This window comes from Drosophila serrata, unplaced genomic scaffold (assembly GCF_035046125.1).
Source record: "Drosophila serrata isolate PLE 108 unplaced genomic scaffold, ASM3504612v1 contig_295, whole genome shotgun sequence".
Lineage (NCBI taxonomy): Eukaryota > Metazoa > Arthropoda > Insecta > Diptera > Drosophilidae > Drosophila > Drosophila serrata.
In genome coordinates, this window is record NW_028257193.1 from 546,752 (window position 1) to 561,224 (window position 14,473).

At 48.3% G+C, this 14,473-nt stretch overlaps 3 protein-coding genes and 1 pseudogene across 9 annotated transcripts; 2 read left to right on the top strand and 2 right to left on the bottom strand.

Moving 5' to 3' along the window:
• Positions 1-172: 172 nt before the first annotated feature.
• LOC110177391 (hydroxysteroid dehydrogenase-like protein 2 pseudogene) lies at positions 173-1,746 on the top strand (annotated as a pseudogene). The gene has a single exon (XR_015272621.1). The product of XR_015272621.1 is annotated as a hydroxysteroid dehydrogenase-like protein 2 pseudogene (transcript).
• Positions 1,666-3,556, bottom strand: Sce (E3 ubiquitin-protein ligase Sce). 3 transcript variants are annotated; one of them, XM_020944095.2, is made up of 3 exons: positions 2,915-3,556; positions 2,103-2,764; positions 1,666-2,046 (listed from the first exon to the last, which is right to left on the bottom strand). In XM_020944095.2, exons 1-3 carry the CDS (start codon positions 3,405-3,407, stop codon positions 2,002-2,004), a joined length of 1,200 nt encoding a protein of 399 aa, XP_020799754.1. In that variant the 5' UTR covers positions 3,408-3,556; the 3' UTR covers positions 1,666-2,001. The 3 variants fall into 3 exon arrangements, with proteins under 3 accessions (XP_020799754.1, XP_020799753.1, XP_086693096.1); XM_020944094.2 differs by having other exon boundaries at positions 2,909-3,556; XM_086836970.1 differs by having other exon boundaries at positions 2,103-3,556.
• Positions 3,557-7,826: 4,270 nt separating this feature from the next.
• Positions 7,827-9,850, bottom strand: LOC110177345 (uncharacterized). Of its 4 annotated transcripts, none has more exons than XR_002319301.2 (4): positions 9,368-9,850; positions 8,547-9,314; positions 8,174-8,271; positions 7,980-8,120 (listed from the first exon to the last, which is right to left on the bottom strand). XR_002319301.2 is itself a non-coding variant. In XM_020944036.2 (3 exons), exons 1-3 carry the CDS (start codon positions 9,463-9,465, stop codon positions 7,985-7,987), a joined length of 999 nt encoding a protein of 332 aa, XP_020799695.2. In that variant the 5' UTR covers positions 9,466-9,850; the 3' UTR covers positions 7,827-7,984. The 4 variants fall into 4 exon arrangements, 2 of the variants coding, with proteins under 2 accessions (XP_020799695.2, XP_020799694.2); XR_015272622.1 differs by having other exon boundaries at positions 7,994-8,117; XM_020944036.2 differs by lacking the exon at positions 8,174-8,271 and having other exon boundaries at positions 7,827-8,117.
• A 1,317-nt stretch (positions 9,851-11,167) lies between these two features.
• Positions 11,168-14,140, top strand: LOC110177388 (uncharacterized). Its single transcript, XM_020944091.2, is given in 4 exon segments — positions 11,168-11,383; positions 11,848-12,088; positions 12,090-12,176; positions 13,115-14,140. Coding segments are annotated over 4 exon segments (903 nt in total). The 5' UTR covers positions 11,168-11,195; the 3' UTR covers positions 13,502-14,140.
• The last annotated feature ends 333 nt before the right edge of the window (positions 14,141-14,473 follow it).

The window sequence follows — 14,473 nt, forward strand, 5'->3', positions numbered from 1 at the left end:
AGAAGAGTTTTGTCTGTTTTATCATAGTCGAACCCATACACTCTATATCTATTTTCCAATTCTTTAAATCTCACAGCATATTTTGAAAAGCCCGCCGTCATAGCTGTGCTGCCAACTTAAAATATTTCATCTTTCCATCTCGCTTCCACGCTCTAGCTTTTTTAAAAGCTTTTCTTGCTTTTTTACGATCCGAAGAGTTGGCGGCACTGTTGCTTGCACTTTGGACTTTCTCTTGGAATCTTCGGATCAATATAAACTCTGAATTCCAAGATGATCAACTCGGGAAAATTAGCCGGACGAACGCTCTTCATCACAGGCGCCTCTCGGGGAATAGGCAAGGAGATTGCCCTGAAGGCGGCCAGAGATGGAGCAAACATCGTCGTGGCGGCCAAGACGGCCGAACCGCATCCCAAGCTACCCGGCACCATTTTCTCAGCGGCTGAGGAGATTGAGAAAGCCGGTGGCAAGGCGTTTCCCTGCGTAGTGGACGTGCGCGATGAGAAGCAGGTGCGCACTGCCGTCCAGGAGGCGGTGGCCAAGTTCGGCGGCATCGACATCGTGGTAAACAACGCGAGTGCCATCTCTCTGACCACTACGCCCAACACGGACATGAAGCGCTACGATTTAATGCACAACATCAACACCCGCGGCACCTTCCTGGTCTCCAAGGAGTGTCTGCCTTACCTGCAGAAGAGCAACCACGCACACATCCTTAACATCTCGCCGCCGTTGAGCATGTTGCCCAAGTGGTTTGGTCCCCATGTGGCCTACACCATGGCTAAATACGGAATGTCCATGTGCGTGCTGGGCATGGCCGAGGAGTTCCGGGACCAGGGAATCGCCGTCAACGCTCTCTGGCCGCGTACAGCCATCCTCACGGCTGCCATCGAGATGCTCACCGGCTCCGAATCGGCCAATTGGTCTCGCAAGCCAGAGATCATGGCAGATGCAGCCTACGCCATTCTGAGCAGGGAGCCCAAGGTGGCCACTGGTCAGTTCTTCATAGACGATGAGGTGCTGGAATCCGTGGGAATCACGGACCTGACTGACTATGCCTGTGTCCGGGAAAATGCCAACGCACTGATGGTTGATTTCTTCGTTGAGGCGAAGGGAGCTCCTGTCGAAGGCGCAGCTCCTGCTGGTGGTGCTGCAGCTGCCGCTCCCGCTGCAAGCGACGGGAAGATACCCCAGCTGTTCAAGAAAATCGAATCTCTGCTGTCGCCTGAGATCGTCTCCAAAACGCAGGCCGTGTACCAGTTCAACATCAGCGGCGCCGAGCAGGGAACCTGGTTCTTGGACCTCAAGAACGGTTCTGGCTCGTGCGGCTCCGGGAATCCGTCCGCCGCCCCCGATGCCACGTTGACCATGAACTCGAACAACTTCTTCGACATGTTCTCGGGAAAGCTAAAGGCAGCTCCCGCTTATATGTCTGGTAAACTGAAGATTAGCGGGGATTTCCAGAAGGCCCTCAAGCTGGAAAAACTGATGAAGGCACTGAAGTCCAAGCTTTAGGTTAATAACTTGCAAAGTCCCAGTTTTATTTTCGATACACAGCGCTCAGCAAGAATCCATATAGTTCGGAGCATATTGTCCCTGTGCATTACGATGATTTATGTATGTTTTAGAGCTCGATTTAACCGGATCCTAAGATGCGTAAAGTTGGAATTTTATACAAAAGAATTCGAAATGTTTTAATATTTATGTTAAGAGAGGAATTAGAATAAAGATTATTCCAAGACATCATAAGGAATTGTTGTTATTTTCTAATTGAAAGGTTTAGGTTGGGAAACCTAAAAATCAAAGTACTTAAATTAGAACAATATCGCGACCTATTCGAAAAGCAATACAGATTTTAAAAGCGATTTATCCATAAATATAATCTGTATAATTAATATATTGGCTTTTATATTGTAAGCTTTATGTAATTGTGAAGTTCTACAGCTAGAGGGATATTTCCCGTCCGGAAATACGCGACCTAATACTAATTGCCTTTAGTACTGCTTAGGTTTTCTTCCACGAGTAATACATTTCCATTGGCTTGTTCACCTAAAAGGAGAAAAGGGTTAAAGTCCAAAAATATTATTGTCTGAGAGACAACTTACCTTCCAGAATTTATCGTTGACCTGATGCAGCGTCTGGTTGCCATTGAGGATGACCAGCTGCTGGGGCTGGGGAGCGACGTAGATGCAGAAGTTGAGTAGACGACAGGCTTCTGGCAGATCGGCTCCCAGGTCGAGGGTCAGGCGCATTGCCAGATACTTGCTGAGATGGTCTACAGTTGCATTTGCCGTGGTTTTTATGTAGCGCACACAGTTCTCTTTGAGGGCCCGGATCAACTGGTTATCGGCAGACATCTCCGTGGGATGTGGCTTGAAAACCAGCTCGATTTCGTCATTGATGCCCAGCTCACCGTTGCCCTCGCCCTCGGTGTCTATATTGGAGTCACCCTCAGTGCGGCAGTCCATCTGAGAGTCGGATTCGGATTCCTCGGACCGCTCCGAGGTCAGCACCGACATGGCGCGCTTCGGCTTGGAACTACTCGAATTGGAGGGCACCGGCGAGGGTGTGCTACGCATCGAGGGCGGGTTGGAGGCATCGTCGACCTGCATCCGAGTGGCGGACGTACTGGCTCCTGAAGTTGCCGACGAAGAGGGCGGCGCATTCGAAGCGCTTGTGTTTGCCGATGCTGCCGAGGTGCCCGAATGTCCAGGATCCCGGTTGTCGCGGTCGATGCTGTTGGTGTTGCTGTTGCTGTCGTTGGAGGCTGTATCGTGGACATGTAATTGATTAGAGGCATTGCGACCAACAGCGGACCCACCACCACCACCACCACCAGCGCCGCCAGCAGCAGTACCTGCGCCGGCAGCTGTTCCCCCACCAGCAGCTCCACCAGTAGCTCCAGCATTACCATTACCATTGCCGCCGCCTCCGCCGCCCTTGGTGCGGAATCTCTGGGGTCTGTTCTGGGACTGCAGCTTGATGCCCTCGTTGATGGAATTGACCAGCGCCTGCTGTGACTGCGTCTGGTTGAACTTTGCCATCACCTTCTCCTGGATGGCCTCGTATTCCTCGCGACTGGGGTAGATCTTCGAGATGAGCAGGTCGAAATTAGGGTCAGCGCGAAGCGATCGCTTGGACACCAGCTTCTTGCGGCACGTGGGACACTCCTTGTTGCCCGACCGTAGCGCGGTCACAATGCAGTCCGAGCAGAAGCGGTGCAGGCACTCTTTTGTGGTCATGGTCTTCTTTAGCATATCCAAACAAATGGGACACATTAATTCGCTGTGGAGGCTTCGCGGTGAAACCGCGATCTCGGTGCTGTCCGTGATTATCTCCTGCGGCTTGCGCTGCAGCTCGTACAGCGAAAGCTCCCATGTCTTGTTCGGCGCCGGGTCCAGCGACGTCATTTTCACACCAATTCTGAGGCTTTTCAATACAATATTTAGCGTTTTCCCGAAAATTTTCCGAAATTTTCGCTGAGTTTTCAGATTTCTTGTTTGCAGAGTGACCGCAGTAGTAACTATCGATAGCACCGATGATTAGCTCTATCGATGCTATGATTCTAACGCGATAGTCCGTATAGTCCAGATTTGACCCGACAGATGGCGTGCTTGCAGAATTACATCTAGCACAGACACAAACCTATTAAAAACCAGATTTTGTAACAGTTTAAATTATAACATTTATTATCTGAATTTTTGTAAATATTAAGTTAAGGAGTCATTTCCGACCCCATAAATCATATATATTCTTGATCAGCATCGAAAGCTGAATCAATCTAGCCATGCCCGGTCGAAAATAAAATTTCGAAATTTTTTCGATTTTTGCAAAAAATGATAAAGGGTTACATCATTAAAATTGTAAAAAATTGGCCAAAAATTTTAATTTCTTAAAATTTTAAATTGAGTATGCCGATTTGTTAACCTAGCAAAGACTATTACAGACAAGCTTTCCAAATTGAAATTAATGCATTTTTGGCATAGCTATGATAATTTAATAATTAAACTGGAAGAGTATACGAAAAATTAAAAAAAAAATTTAACTAAGCAGCTGAAGTGCTTTTTTTATTTTTCAGAACCCCATAGAAAGAACCTATTTTAAAATAATTCATATATTTCCTAATCTTAATATTAGCTAACTAGGCACGTTCTCTAATTAAAAATAAATGTTTATCAATTGCCTAACCAACGTGGAAAAATGTACTAAATACTTAAATGTATTATATTTTCGGGTTCACAAATTTAATAAAAGTTCTCAGCTAGGGTGTTAAATTCCAACGTCAATCTACTGGACCCCAATAGTGGCCACCGATCTGGCATATCCTTTTTGGTTGACACTCCGTCAACACCTCAATTTCAACGAGTTTCTCGCGGCTGTCAATCAAGGTGGCTGGAAAGCATTTACCGGATCCCGCCAAATATGGCTTAAATGCAGAACCGCCGTTACCTAAATTGCGCCTCAAAGAAATTCTGCAGTTGGTGACGCCGTGTGGGGCCGGCAGCAGCGGTGGCGGTGACGATGGTAGTGGGAATGGGAATGGGAATGGCAATGTGAATGCTGCCCGACTCTTAATTGAATTACAGGCTCACCGCCACATGGGACACTTAATATCCGACTGGGGGGCTCCTCCAGTCTGCATGCGATGACAATGACCCTTGAGCATTCCATTAGTTTCGGATAGGAAGGAGCGGAGCATATCGGATCGGATCGCGTGCTCCGAGTTTCCCAAGCCAAAGGTTTTCCCCGACGCGACGTCCCACTCACTCACCTGTCACATTTACTGCGCATTGCACATGCGCGGCGGGAGTGACGTGGCATAAACCTTAGGCAAATGTGCCGCCGCCGCCGTCACCGCCATTGGAACAAGCGGTGAAATTGCTGGACATGCCTAGCATGGCCAACACAAACTGCTAAGAAAACAGAGGGGGACAAAAAAATAAAACATATGTCATATCCCATGGGGCCAAGGCGCGCAGGCGTTGCCACTTTCGAATTCCTCTCCTCATTAGATCGCCCAGCTAATTATCGTGGCCGGGGAGGCGTGCCCGATTTTCGCTCGCTCCGAATTGCTGCCTCATGGCGGCCGTAATTGCAGCATCTATGCGATCCCGGCAATTTTCAAGTTATCGAGGTTAGCCACCGCACCTGACTGGCAGCCACCAGCAACCACTTGAACCTCTGCTCCCACACGACGACGCCGACAGATCGCTGCTGTCCTCGATTCTTCGAGGCAACCACCAAGCCACGGTACGCGCAGGTTCACGACCCACATGGACGTCGGTAACTTTCTTGAATGATCCCAGCGTTTTCCATCGGCCAACGTTTATTGACATTAATCATTTGCGGCCGCTTGCGGAAATTTGCAAGTACCAGCCCAGGTACTTCTGGGAAATGATTGCCTCTCAGCACACTCTTTTTTTTATGGCAGCTTTATGAACGGTGGTTTACGGCCAAGGTGCCAGAGGATGCTAGTACGCGACTGACTGCCAAACAAGAACCAAGGTTTCTCTATGTTATTCCCAATTCTTTTTCTGCAGTTCGATTATCTTATTCGTTTATTTTGGGAATTTTCCCTTGTATGATACCCAAACGCAGCACTGAATCATTCGGCGCTAGACCGGAAGGAAGCCGGACGCCATTTTCCTGTTGCTTTTGTTGTCGTCCGCTGTCTGCGCCATTTTGTTGTGGTTTTTTTGTATGCGTTTATGTCTGCGAATTTGTATCCATTGTTCGCAGTTAAAGTGAAAGTTGTGCTCCGCTTTAGAACGAACGAGCCATGGCATCTAGAAATTGCGAATACCTAATTGGGCATAACGAGCTGAACTGCGAGGTGGGCGTTGACTTTGATGTGTGTTTTACACGGAAGGAAAAGTATCTTAACGTTTAATCGGAGATAATTATATTATTATGAGACTTTGATTTAAAATAGGGATACAAATAATGACTGACGGCTTTTAATTAAGTTGTTGGTGCAAGATTTTCATTACTAAATAAGTAATACTTATAATTTAGACCATTGAATTCAACATTTCTTTCATAAGCTGTATATTTTTCATATATGAATTGGTGTATTATATATATACAAACTTATCTCCAAGTGTATCAGTTAAAGTGAGCTGGCCCAAAATTGCTGTATGAGTAAACCGCAACATGCCACTTAGCCCCGAAGTCGAAATCAATGATGGCTATGGGAGTATGGGTTTGGGCATGGGAGTTACAAATTCCAGGCCAGATTCAGACAGACAGTTAGAATGTCACCCACACACAGGTACATTCTACACACACACTCCTCACCTTGTATTGCAATCTGTTAACTTGTCCAACAAAGACTGCCACTGCCAATGCCACTCATAGCCAACAATTGACAATAACAAGCGGGCGGCGTCCGCCCAATTTTCAACCCAAACCGTTGGCTCACCTCCCTCTTTGTGCCCACTTGAGCACCACTTGGTTGCAGCAGCAGCAACATCGGGGGGCAGGAGCAACATCATCGATAACAACCACTGAAAAAGCAGCCACACAATTGGAGTTCTTCAATTGCCCACTGTCCAAATATTGCCAGATCCCAGGAACGCTGCGCATTGTTTGCTCGTTATTATGGCCGTGGCTCCTGATGGGAACTTGACCTGGGACCAGGCGCTTTTGTCTTTCTGGCCGCACATACCATAAATAAATCTCAATTAAAATGCAACCCCTTTTCGAGGGGGCGTTTCCCATGGCCAGGATGGTAATCAATCAGCGGACAAGGCTACTCCCTGGCTTATCCCGGACTTCTGACCCCCCCCCCCTGTGGCCAGTCTCCCGTCCCTGTCCTGTGTCCACTGTTCACTGTCACAGATGTCTCCGCATTCACACCCCGACACGGCTTGGCTCGGCTTTTCGGCTGCCACTCTTTATTCTTTTCTATGCCACGCCATGCGGCACTTGCATGTTTATTATTTGCCTTGGCTCTTAGAAGCCGGTCCCGATCTGGAGACTGGACACAGTCGAACCTGGTGTGCAGGGGAGGGAGGTGGTATGGGGCTGTGCCGGAGCACAGAGCTGGCCAAGTCGCGACGACGTCACAGTCGTTAAGCGTGACTTTTGTTATTGTTGTTTGTTGCTTTTTGCATACCGTCGGAGCGGGGTGGTGGCGGTCAGAGTTGGGAATGGGAACGTAAACAAAAAGCCGAACTCTAAACTCGAAGTCGAAGCCACTCCACGAACAACCAAAGCCAGAGAAGAAAGAAGTCAGAAGTAATCTGCACATATCGCAGTACAAATACCCTTACAATATGAATTTAGTATGCCATAATATATTATATAGTAGCATTTTATAATGATTTCCAATTAATAATTAACTTCCAAAGTTTACTATAAATTCAAAATTCATGTAACATTTTGGTCAAATGATTTGTAATATAAAATATATTAGGAGAAATGCTGGATCTAGCAAAGGTCTAAAAAAAACCAAGATTGCTTATTCAAAAAACTTTCCCCAATGGTATATCAAATGTGGTCCCATTCCCAGAACCAGAGTTAATGTAATCCAAGGGTTAGTCATGGCCCAGTGAAGCACCTAGCTGAAATACCCAGAGTCCACCAGTGGTGGCTTCGTTCTGTGGCATAAACGGCAACGACGACCGGCCCCGTTCATTCAGTCTTTGGCGAGATTTTATCGAGTGCGGACGTGTCTGCGGCTGACTGGAAAACTTGAATCCAAATCCGATTCCGATTCCGAATCCGAATCCGAGCACCAAACCCCGAATTCCGAGACTGAATCACGCGAATCTCTAGATGCATTTGGTGTCCAACGTTTGGCGCCACAACCGAAAGACTTTCGAGACTCTGAATCGAATCACTTGTATTTCGATCAAATCGCTCGCCACATGCTAAAATTGACAACTATAAAAACATAAAACAATATGAGTGCCACCTGGATGGGAGCCCGGACCATGGCCTGGATGCTTGGGTAAGTAGAAAGGACGCGGAGACGGAGGGTCCTCTAGAAGTGCTTTAGGGTCCAGCGACTGCGCTCCTTCTCCGACTTCTCCGTCTGCGTGGCCATCTCTATGCTGACCTTCGCCATCTTCGACTCTCTGTCCTCCTCCTCCCTCTCCTCGGTCTGCGTGCTCTGGCTGCTGTGGAAGAAGAGGATGGGAAGAAGACAAAGGTAAGGCGTTGAGTCACCTACTCGATGGGCAAACGGATTCGGTTGGGATGCATATGCAGGTCGCAGTGCTTGCGCAGTTTCAAGAGTGGCCAGCGGAGGACTTTTTGGCTTTGAAATGCCTACGAGAGGTAGAGAAGGGGGCTTAGTTGGTTCCTAAATCAGCCAGGAGACATTTTATAGTTATGTGCCCTGGCATTGTTGGCTTAGTTGAGTTCAGAGTCTTTTAGAAGAAATTTATAACGTAAATTCTTCTAAATTGATTGCAGTTAATGCCATAAGTGAATCCTTTACAGGATATTTAAAATATTTTAACTTAATTGGGGATAGATAAATGGATATTGAATAGGATAACCTCTTAAAATGCCACCAAGCTTCGGTCATAGGAATTCCTTACCTAGTTATGTGAGCCGTCATCGATAGAAGACCTCTAATGCCAGCCATTTTGACAGGCAGAGGAGTTAGCGGCTCTAGGGCTCCCTCCCTGGGCAGGTCCTGCTCCTGCAGTGTCTTCTTGATTTCAAGTCCCCTGATATCAAGCACCTGGCTGACGGCACTAATCACTTCGGTGCTAATGAGATTGCTCATGTCCTTGATGGACTCCAGCATCAGTGCCTGCAGATAAGGCGTGATTAGCTGCTCCTCGATCTCGTCGGTCTGAGTAGTCTCGTGATTGCCTTCTATCTTGCTCTGGATACCCACATTGTTGTAGAAATGTTCGGTCTGTGAGCCCAGGGTGGCGTTTCGTATCCTGGTCTGAGTGGACCAGCTTTTGGCGGAAATATTCGCCTGGGTGGCGCGACTCAGCAGAATCTGCTCATCCGTCTGGCTGCCAGAAGACTGAATTTCGCAACTGGTGGTCTGCTGATCCTTCGAAAAGGTGGGAAAAAGGTCTGTGGTATCCATCTGGATGCTGCTACATTCGCGACGTGGCGTTTGACTGGCGGTGGTCACCAGAATCGCCCCCTCGGTGCTCACAGCTATTGAGTGTTGATGCTGAGAAGTCTGAGTACCGAAATCCGTCCTAGAATCGACAAAATCTATCTTCCGGTACTGACGACGTTGGCGCTTCCTTGGCCTGCTGGCCAGGGTGGAACTATGTCGAACCTTCCTCATCTGGCGGATGATTAGCTCACCTCTCCGCAGTTCGTAGCGAACCATAAAACTTGAATAAAGAGTATTCACTAGACTGACAACGAACTCTGACCCCTCACTCACCTGGCTTTCCCTATCTGAAATCGCTTGTTCATGCGGATCACGCTGTCCGGAGCGCCGGACGTGGCGATCAGCAGCAGGGCCTTCAGATCGATGTGCATGATGGTGTATATTGTTCCTATGCTTTCGTTCTGGTTTATTTCTGTTCACAGCTCGGATATATAACAAACAATTTTGAAAAAATAAGGTATCTATCTGTGGTACTACGTTCTCAGAGTGTGACTAACTAACTGACAGGTTCCAAAGGCACACTGCCTTTCGGCTTGATTTGCCGAATTTTCACACGAAACCCTTTTTCGTAAATTTGTCTTAAAACCAGCAACACGCAACCTCTTGTCGCTGCGATGTTGTTGCCTGTTGCAATGTATGGGTTTGGTGTATAGCTGCGGGCTCCTTTGTGCTGGCAATTCATTAATAATTCAAAAATGCCGCATATGTTCAGGCCCAGGACGAGGACAACAACGGCGGCGGCTACAGAGCAACAACAAAAAATGCATTCACTTATTCTGCAATTTATCAATACAAAGTTAACATGAAAATGGCCACAAAAACCACAGCACAGACACAGAGGACACCAAGTAGGAGTAGGAGCAACAGCAGCAGCAGCTGGAGCAGGAGCAGGAGCAGGAGCAGGACAGGCCCAGCCTGGGGTGTTTGTTTGACTGGAATTGGTTGGATGGGGTACTCGTACTCCAGACGATGGGGCAACAGCATGTGGTGGCCATTGCTAAGTACGTGTTGATTTGGGCGCTTTCGATTGGGCTGAGACTCTCATGGATTTGCAATCCAGCCAGCGAATCGATTGGCCCCATACCATCCATCAGCTCCCGATGGAGCTGGCCTCTAATCCCGCCCGGAGGCACAGTTTCCTTGCTGTCTTGCACTGCGCAATTTATGCAGCTTCTTGGCCGGCTTCTAAGGCCTGGCTGGCTATGTGCAGTTTCTTGCATGCATTATCTCCATGGAGCTCCATGGAGCTCCGTGGGGCCTAAAACTTTACTCGGGATGCCGGGCACGTCGCTTGGCCTTCGGTTACATTTATTGCATAAAACCCAGCCAATTTCCATTATAATTTGTAACGAGCGGAGACCGCCAAGGGGCCGGGAGTCGAACCCGTACTCGTATGCTTAGTCGGTCAATAGCTTTTTGGCTTGACAAAGTCGCCGATAGGGACCTCAAGACCTGCTGAAAGTCCACGAATATAATCACATAATGTGGCATTTAAAGCCGTCTTTGTGGGTATCAGTATCGCTATCGCTATGGGTGATGGAATTGCATCTTTAGCTGCTTCTAATGGGAGCCCATGCCTCGCGGAGTTCCCACCTCCGGAGCTTCGCTTTTCACTGAGCGTATTACACAGCAGTGTAATTGTACGTGCCTATTTGCATTTTTATCTGCTTCGTTTTCCGCTTTCTTCCTTATTATTACTTGACACTCTAGCGCAAAAGAAGAACAACAGCAACATCAGCACCAGCAGCAGCAGCAAGTAGTGGTTTTCAGTTTCAGGCGGGGAAGGGGGCGATACATCTATTTAAAGTTGAACACTAAACTTGGTTACCCCCTCGACCGACCCAACACCCAGCGAGCAAAAGCTACAACGACTCGAAATTAAGACCTCGCCGGCCGGCTCACCTGTCAAAGTGAGTGCCGCCGCCAGAATGACCCTGAACCCTGGCCGAAGGGTCCAATCAAACCGCAGGCCCGCTGGCTAATCCCTTACAGAATTTCGCACATAAAACGAGCAGTGGCAGCGCATAAAACGGATGGTCATAAAAGCTGTTTCATTCTACTCTATACCCGCAGGTTCTGTTGCCTCCTGTGCCTAGCCGCCATGGCTTCAGGAGCGGGATCAGGAGCGGGGTCAGCGACAGGAGCATCGCCAGCATTGGCCAAGGATGTGGCACAAGTGCACAAGATCAAGAGGCAGGAGAGGCGCCACGGAACGAGTCCTCTGACGGCCATCAAGAAGCCCAAGCAGCTGGTCAGAAGCGCTCACGGCCTGAACAAGAAGCTGCTCAGGTGAGTAACCACACAGGGAGAAATGATAACCCAAACTGCAAGGCTTAACCTACTATTTAAGTATTACTATCTAGTGTAAACACTATAATTAAATTTTAACTTCTCAATGAGGAAGGAAAGAACCACTTCTTAGAACATTAAAGTAACAAGGTAATAAAGCAATAAATGCAAGCCTCATCAAGCCGTCATTTTAAGTACCAACTCTTGATATTATGGCTTTATGTTTTCCACTGCAAGGGGTATGAGACCAGCCGGTACACGCCTCTTATTTTGGGCTTAATTAAAGCAGCATGTCCAGTGCGGCTCATCCCCCTTGCCAGTCATCATAAATTATATAATGAAATATTCATGGAAAACGCTTACCATATACACCCAGACAGTCCACTCGGCACCTTCTTTCCCTTTCCCTGCTCGGACTAACCTCTATTACATCAAACCCAACCGAAACCTCTTGGTCGTTGCAGCCAGATGGGCTTCATGAAGGTGAAGGCGCCCAACAGCCACAACAGGAAGCGCCTGGCGGTTGAGTCACGCCGCCACGCCTCGCGCGATGATTCACACATGTTCATCATCAAATTGCCGCCAAATATGCACTACTATGCAGGACCCGCTGCGAAGAATGCGCTGACGGATCACCCGGCCAGCGACAAGTCGCTTGATGTTGCTGCTGCTGCTGCTGCTGGTGGCAACGCACCCAACAAGATGGCAACCAGCAACAGCCACAACATCGGGCACACGAGCAACATCAACATCGGTCGCTGAGGCGTCGGCGTTGAAAGCTAACGGGAAAAAGGTAAACGGGATTCCATTAGGTTACACCATAGACACACACACACACACAGAGGGAGAGACTCACCCGATGACTCCCCTTGGCCAGAACTGGCTCTGCTTTCGGCTCAGCTCAGCTCCAGGCTGTCAGCGATTCGGCCAGGTTTGGACCTAGCCGAGACTGCGATAAACATCGCCGCGCATGCGCATAAAACAAATTGCAAAACGAAGAACAGAGAACAGAGCCGAGAAGCAGAAGTGGATTACCCATTTGGGCCCATGGCAGAGGCAGACATGGGAGAAGACCAAGACCAAGACCAAGACCACGGCCAAGACCACGACCACGACCAAGACCGTTGCCTGAGCCAGAGCTCTTGGCCATGCGACTGGGTCTGCAGTTGCAGCTATTTTTATGCGTGTGCGTGTACCCCAATGCCCAAAATGGGTATCTTGGGCATGGCCCGCTGTCCTATAAATAACTTGCTGATAGGGTCAGCTCGGCACGGGGTATCGGTTAGTCCATAGAGCCCCCATTCCATGTCAACTGCAGCATTCCAAGCCGCAAAATACATGGCCTTTGTTGCTGCTGCAGAATTAATGCGGCAAGTGTCAATGTCAGGGAATGTCGGACAAGCTGCCAGGAGACAGAGACAGTGGCACTGGCACTGGCACTGGCACTGGCACTGGCACGAAAATTATTACGCTCTCACGACTCCCGGTGGAGTGATGCCGCCTGAACCAGAAATTAATATGCAGGCCATTAACCAAGTCCGAGCCTCAATTAAAAATGCAATTTGTTTGAGCCACTCCGCCGGCTAGTGAGCCTGATTTAGACGCCAGAGCACGGCTGATTTATGGGACGCCAGTCCAGAGCCACTGCCACTGCCAGTACCAGTCTCCAGTTCCCCGTCCAAGAGTCATTCTCCGGGTAATATTGTCTAATCAGTGCGTTTGCAATTGCAGGTCTCGTTTCCCTTCAGCTCCAACGGCCGGCCAGGCCGCATCTACCACTGGAACCTACCGGTCCTGAAGCAGGCTCTGGCCAAGAAGCCGCACTTTGCCCACGTCTCTGCAGCGGATCGCAACAGGCTGCTGGATATCGAGAGCGTGCCCACCTGGCGCCAGCCCTGGGAGAACGAGACCGCTGAGAAGGGCTTCAGTGCGGGCAGCGGCAAGTCCAAGTACCGCAAATCCCTCAAGCCCAAATCGCCCACATACTATGCTCCCTCGCAGGCGGTCAGTAAGCAGAGCTTCCACAAGTACTTTGCGGGGAATGGAAAGCCTAAGGGCTTCTACGTCATCAAGGAGCACCAGAGCAAGCCGCAGTTCTACCAGAACATCATCTCGTAATCCGGTTAGTGCTGCCGGAACGAGCCATTCCTTCAAAAGACTGCGTGGTGCAGGGTGTTCTATTTCTACGACTTTTTCAGGGGCCATCTGATCCCCACTTCCGTCCAGTTTCCGCTTGGAACACTTTCCGAGCTATAACCGACCACTTCTAAGGACTGTGAAACAGTTTTGGGGTCAAGTCTATTTTTATAAGGCAGCAATGAATACAATAACAGATTTGGGCTGGTCGAAGGAGGAACATATCAACACGGAAAATAGGTAGAAAGTTAATCGGGTTAAATAGATTTGGAGCTAGAATATTTTTTAAAAAATATTTCATATATATTTTTATATCAAGATAAGTTTCAACCCAACTCCCAGAGATTAAAATGGCAAAAACTAAATTTTAACTAAAGAAAATATCAAACAGATTTCAATGGGTATTGGTTAAAATATTATTTAACAATAATAATATTTACATATTGAACATATCCTCCAAATCTGAAGCCAATGAAGATTATCCCTCCGGAAGACCAGCCCAAACTGCATCTTAGCTAAGCATCTATGGCAAGGCAATAAATATGGCAAATATCAAGCTAGGTTTAAGTGCATGAACGATTTTGTTTTGATAAATAAATATTGACTGATTTTTAAATGCAATCCGCCTCCGACAGAGGCAGAACTGTCTGCCACGAGTTTATTGACTTGGACAGAGGTAAATCGCTATCAGACGGGCGGTGCGAAGGTGGATCAAGGTGAGTGGCTGGCAATTTTTTGGCTGCTGTCACGACAGAGACACAGGCTCAGGCAGCGGAACAACAGTCTGCGAGAGCCGAGCTAATTATATAAGAAGCTTTAAGGAGTGTTCGGCCACTGAGCCCTATGGGAAGATTGCTGTGGCAGCAGCGGAAGCGGAGCGAGCGTGCGCATGCGCAGTTTCTCATTCGGCAGATAAAGCGGCAGACAGATACAGAAACAGATACATATTTATAA

Excerpts from the sequence above, each read along its gene's own strand:
- LOC110177345 (XM_020944035.2), bottom strand. The coding sequence starts at position 9,465 with ATGCACATCGATCTGAAGGCCCTGCTGCTGATCGCCACGTCCGGCGCT. Across the intron at positions 9,315-9,367 it reads TTTCAGATAGGGAAAGCCAG|TTTTATGGTTCGCTACGAAC; the intron begins GTGAGTGAGGGG and ends TCTTTATTCAAG. Across the intron at positions 8,121-8,546 it reads ATGACGGCTCACATAACTAG|CAGCCAGAGCACGCAGACCG; the intron begins GTAAGGAATTCC and ends CTTCTTCCACAG.
- Sce (XM_086836970.1), bottom strand. The coding sequence starts at position 3,407 with ATGACGTCGCTGGACCCGGCGCCGAACAAGACATGGGAGCTTTCGCTG. Across the intron at positions 2,047-2,102 it reads TCAACGATAAATTCTGGAAG|GTGAACAAGCCAATGGAAAT; the intron begins GTAAGTTGTCTC and ends TTCTCCTTTTAG.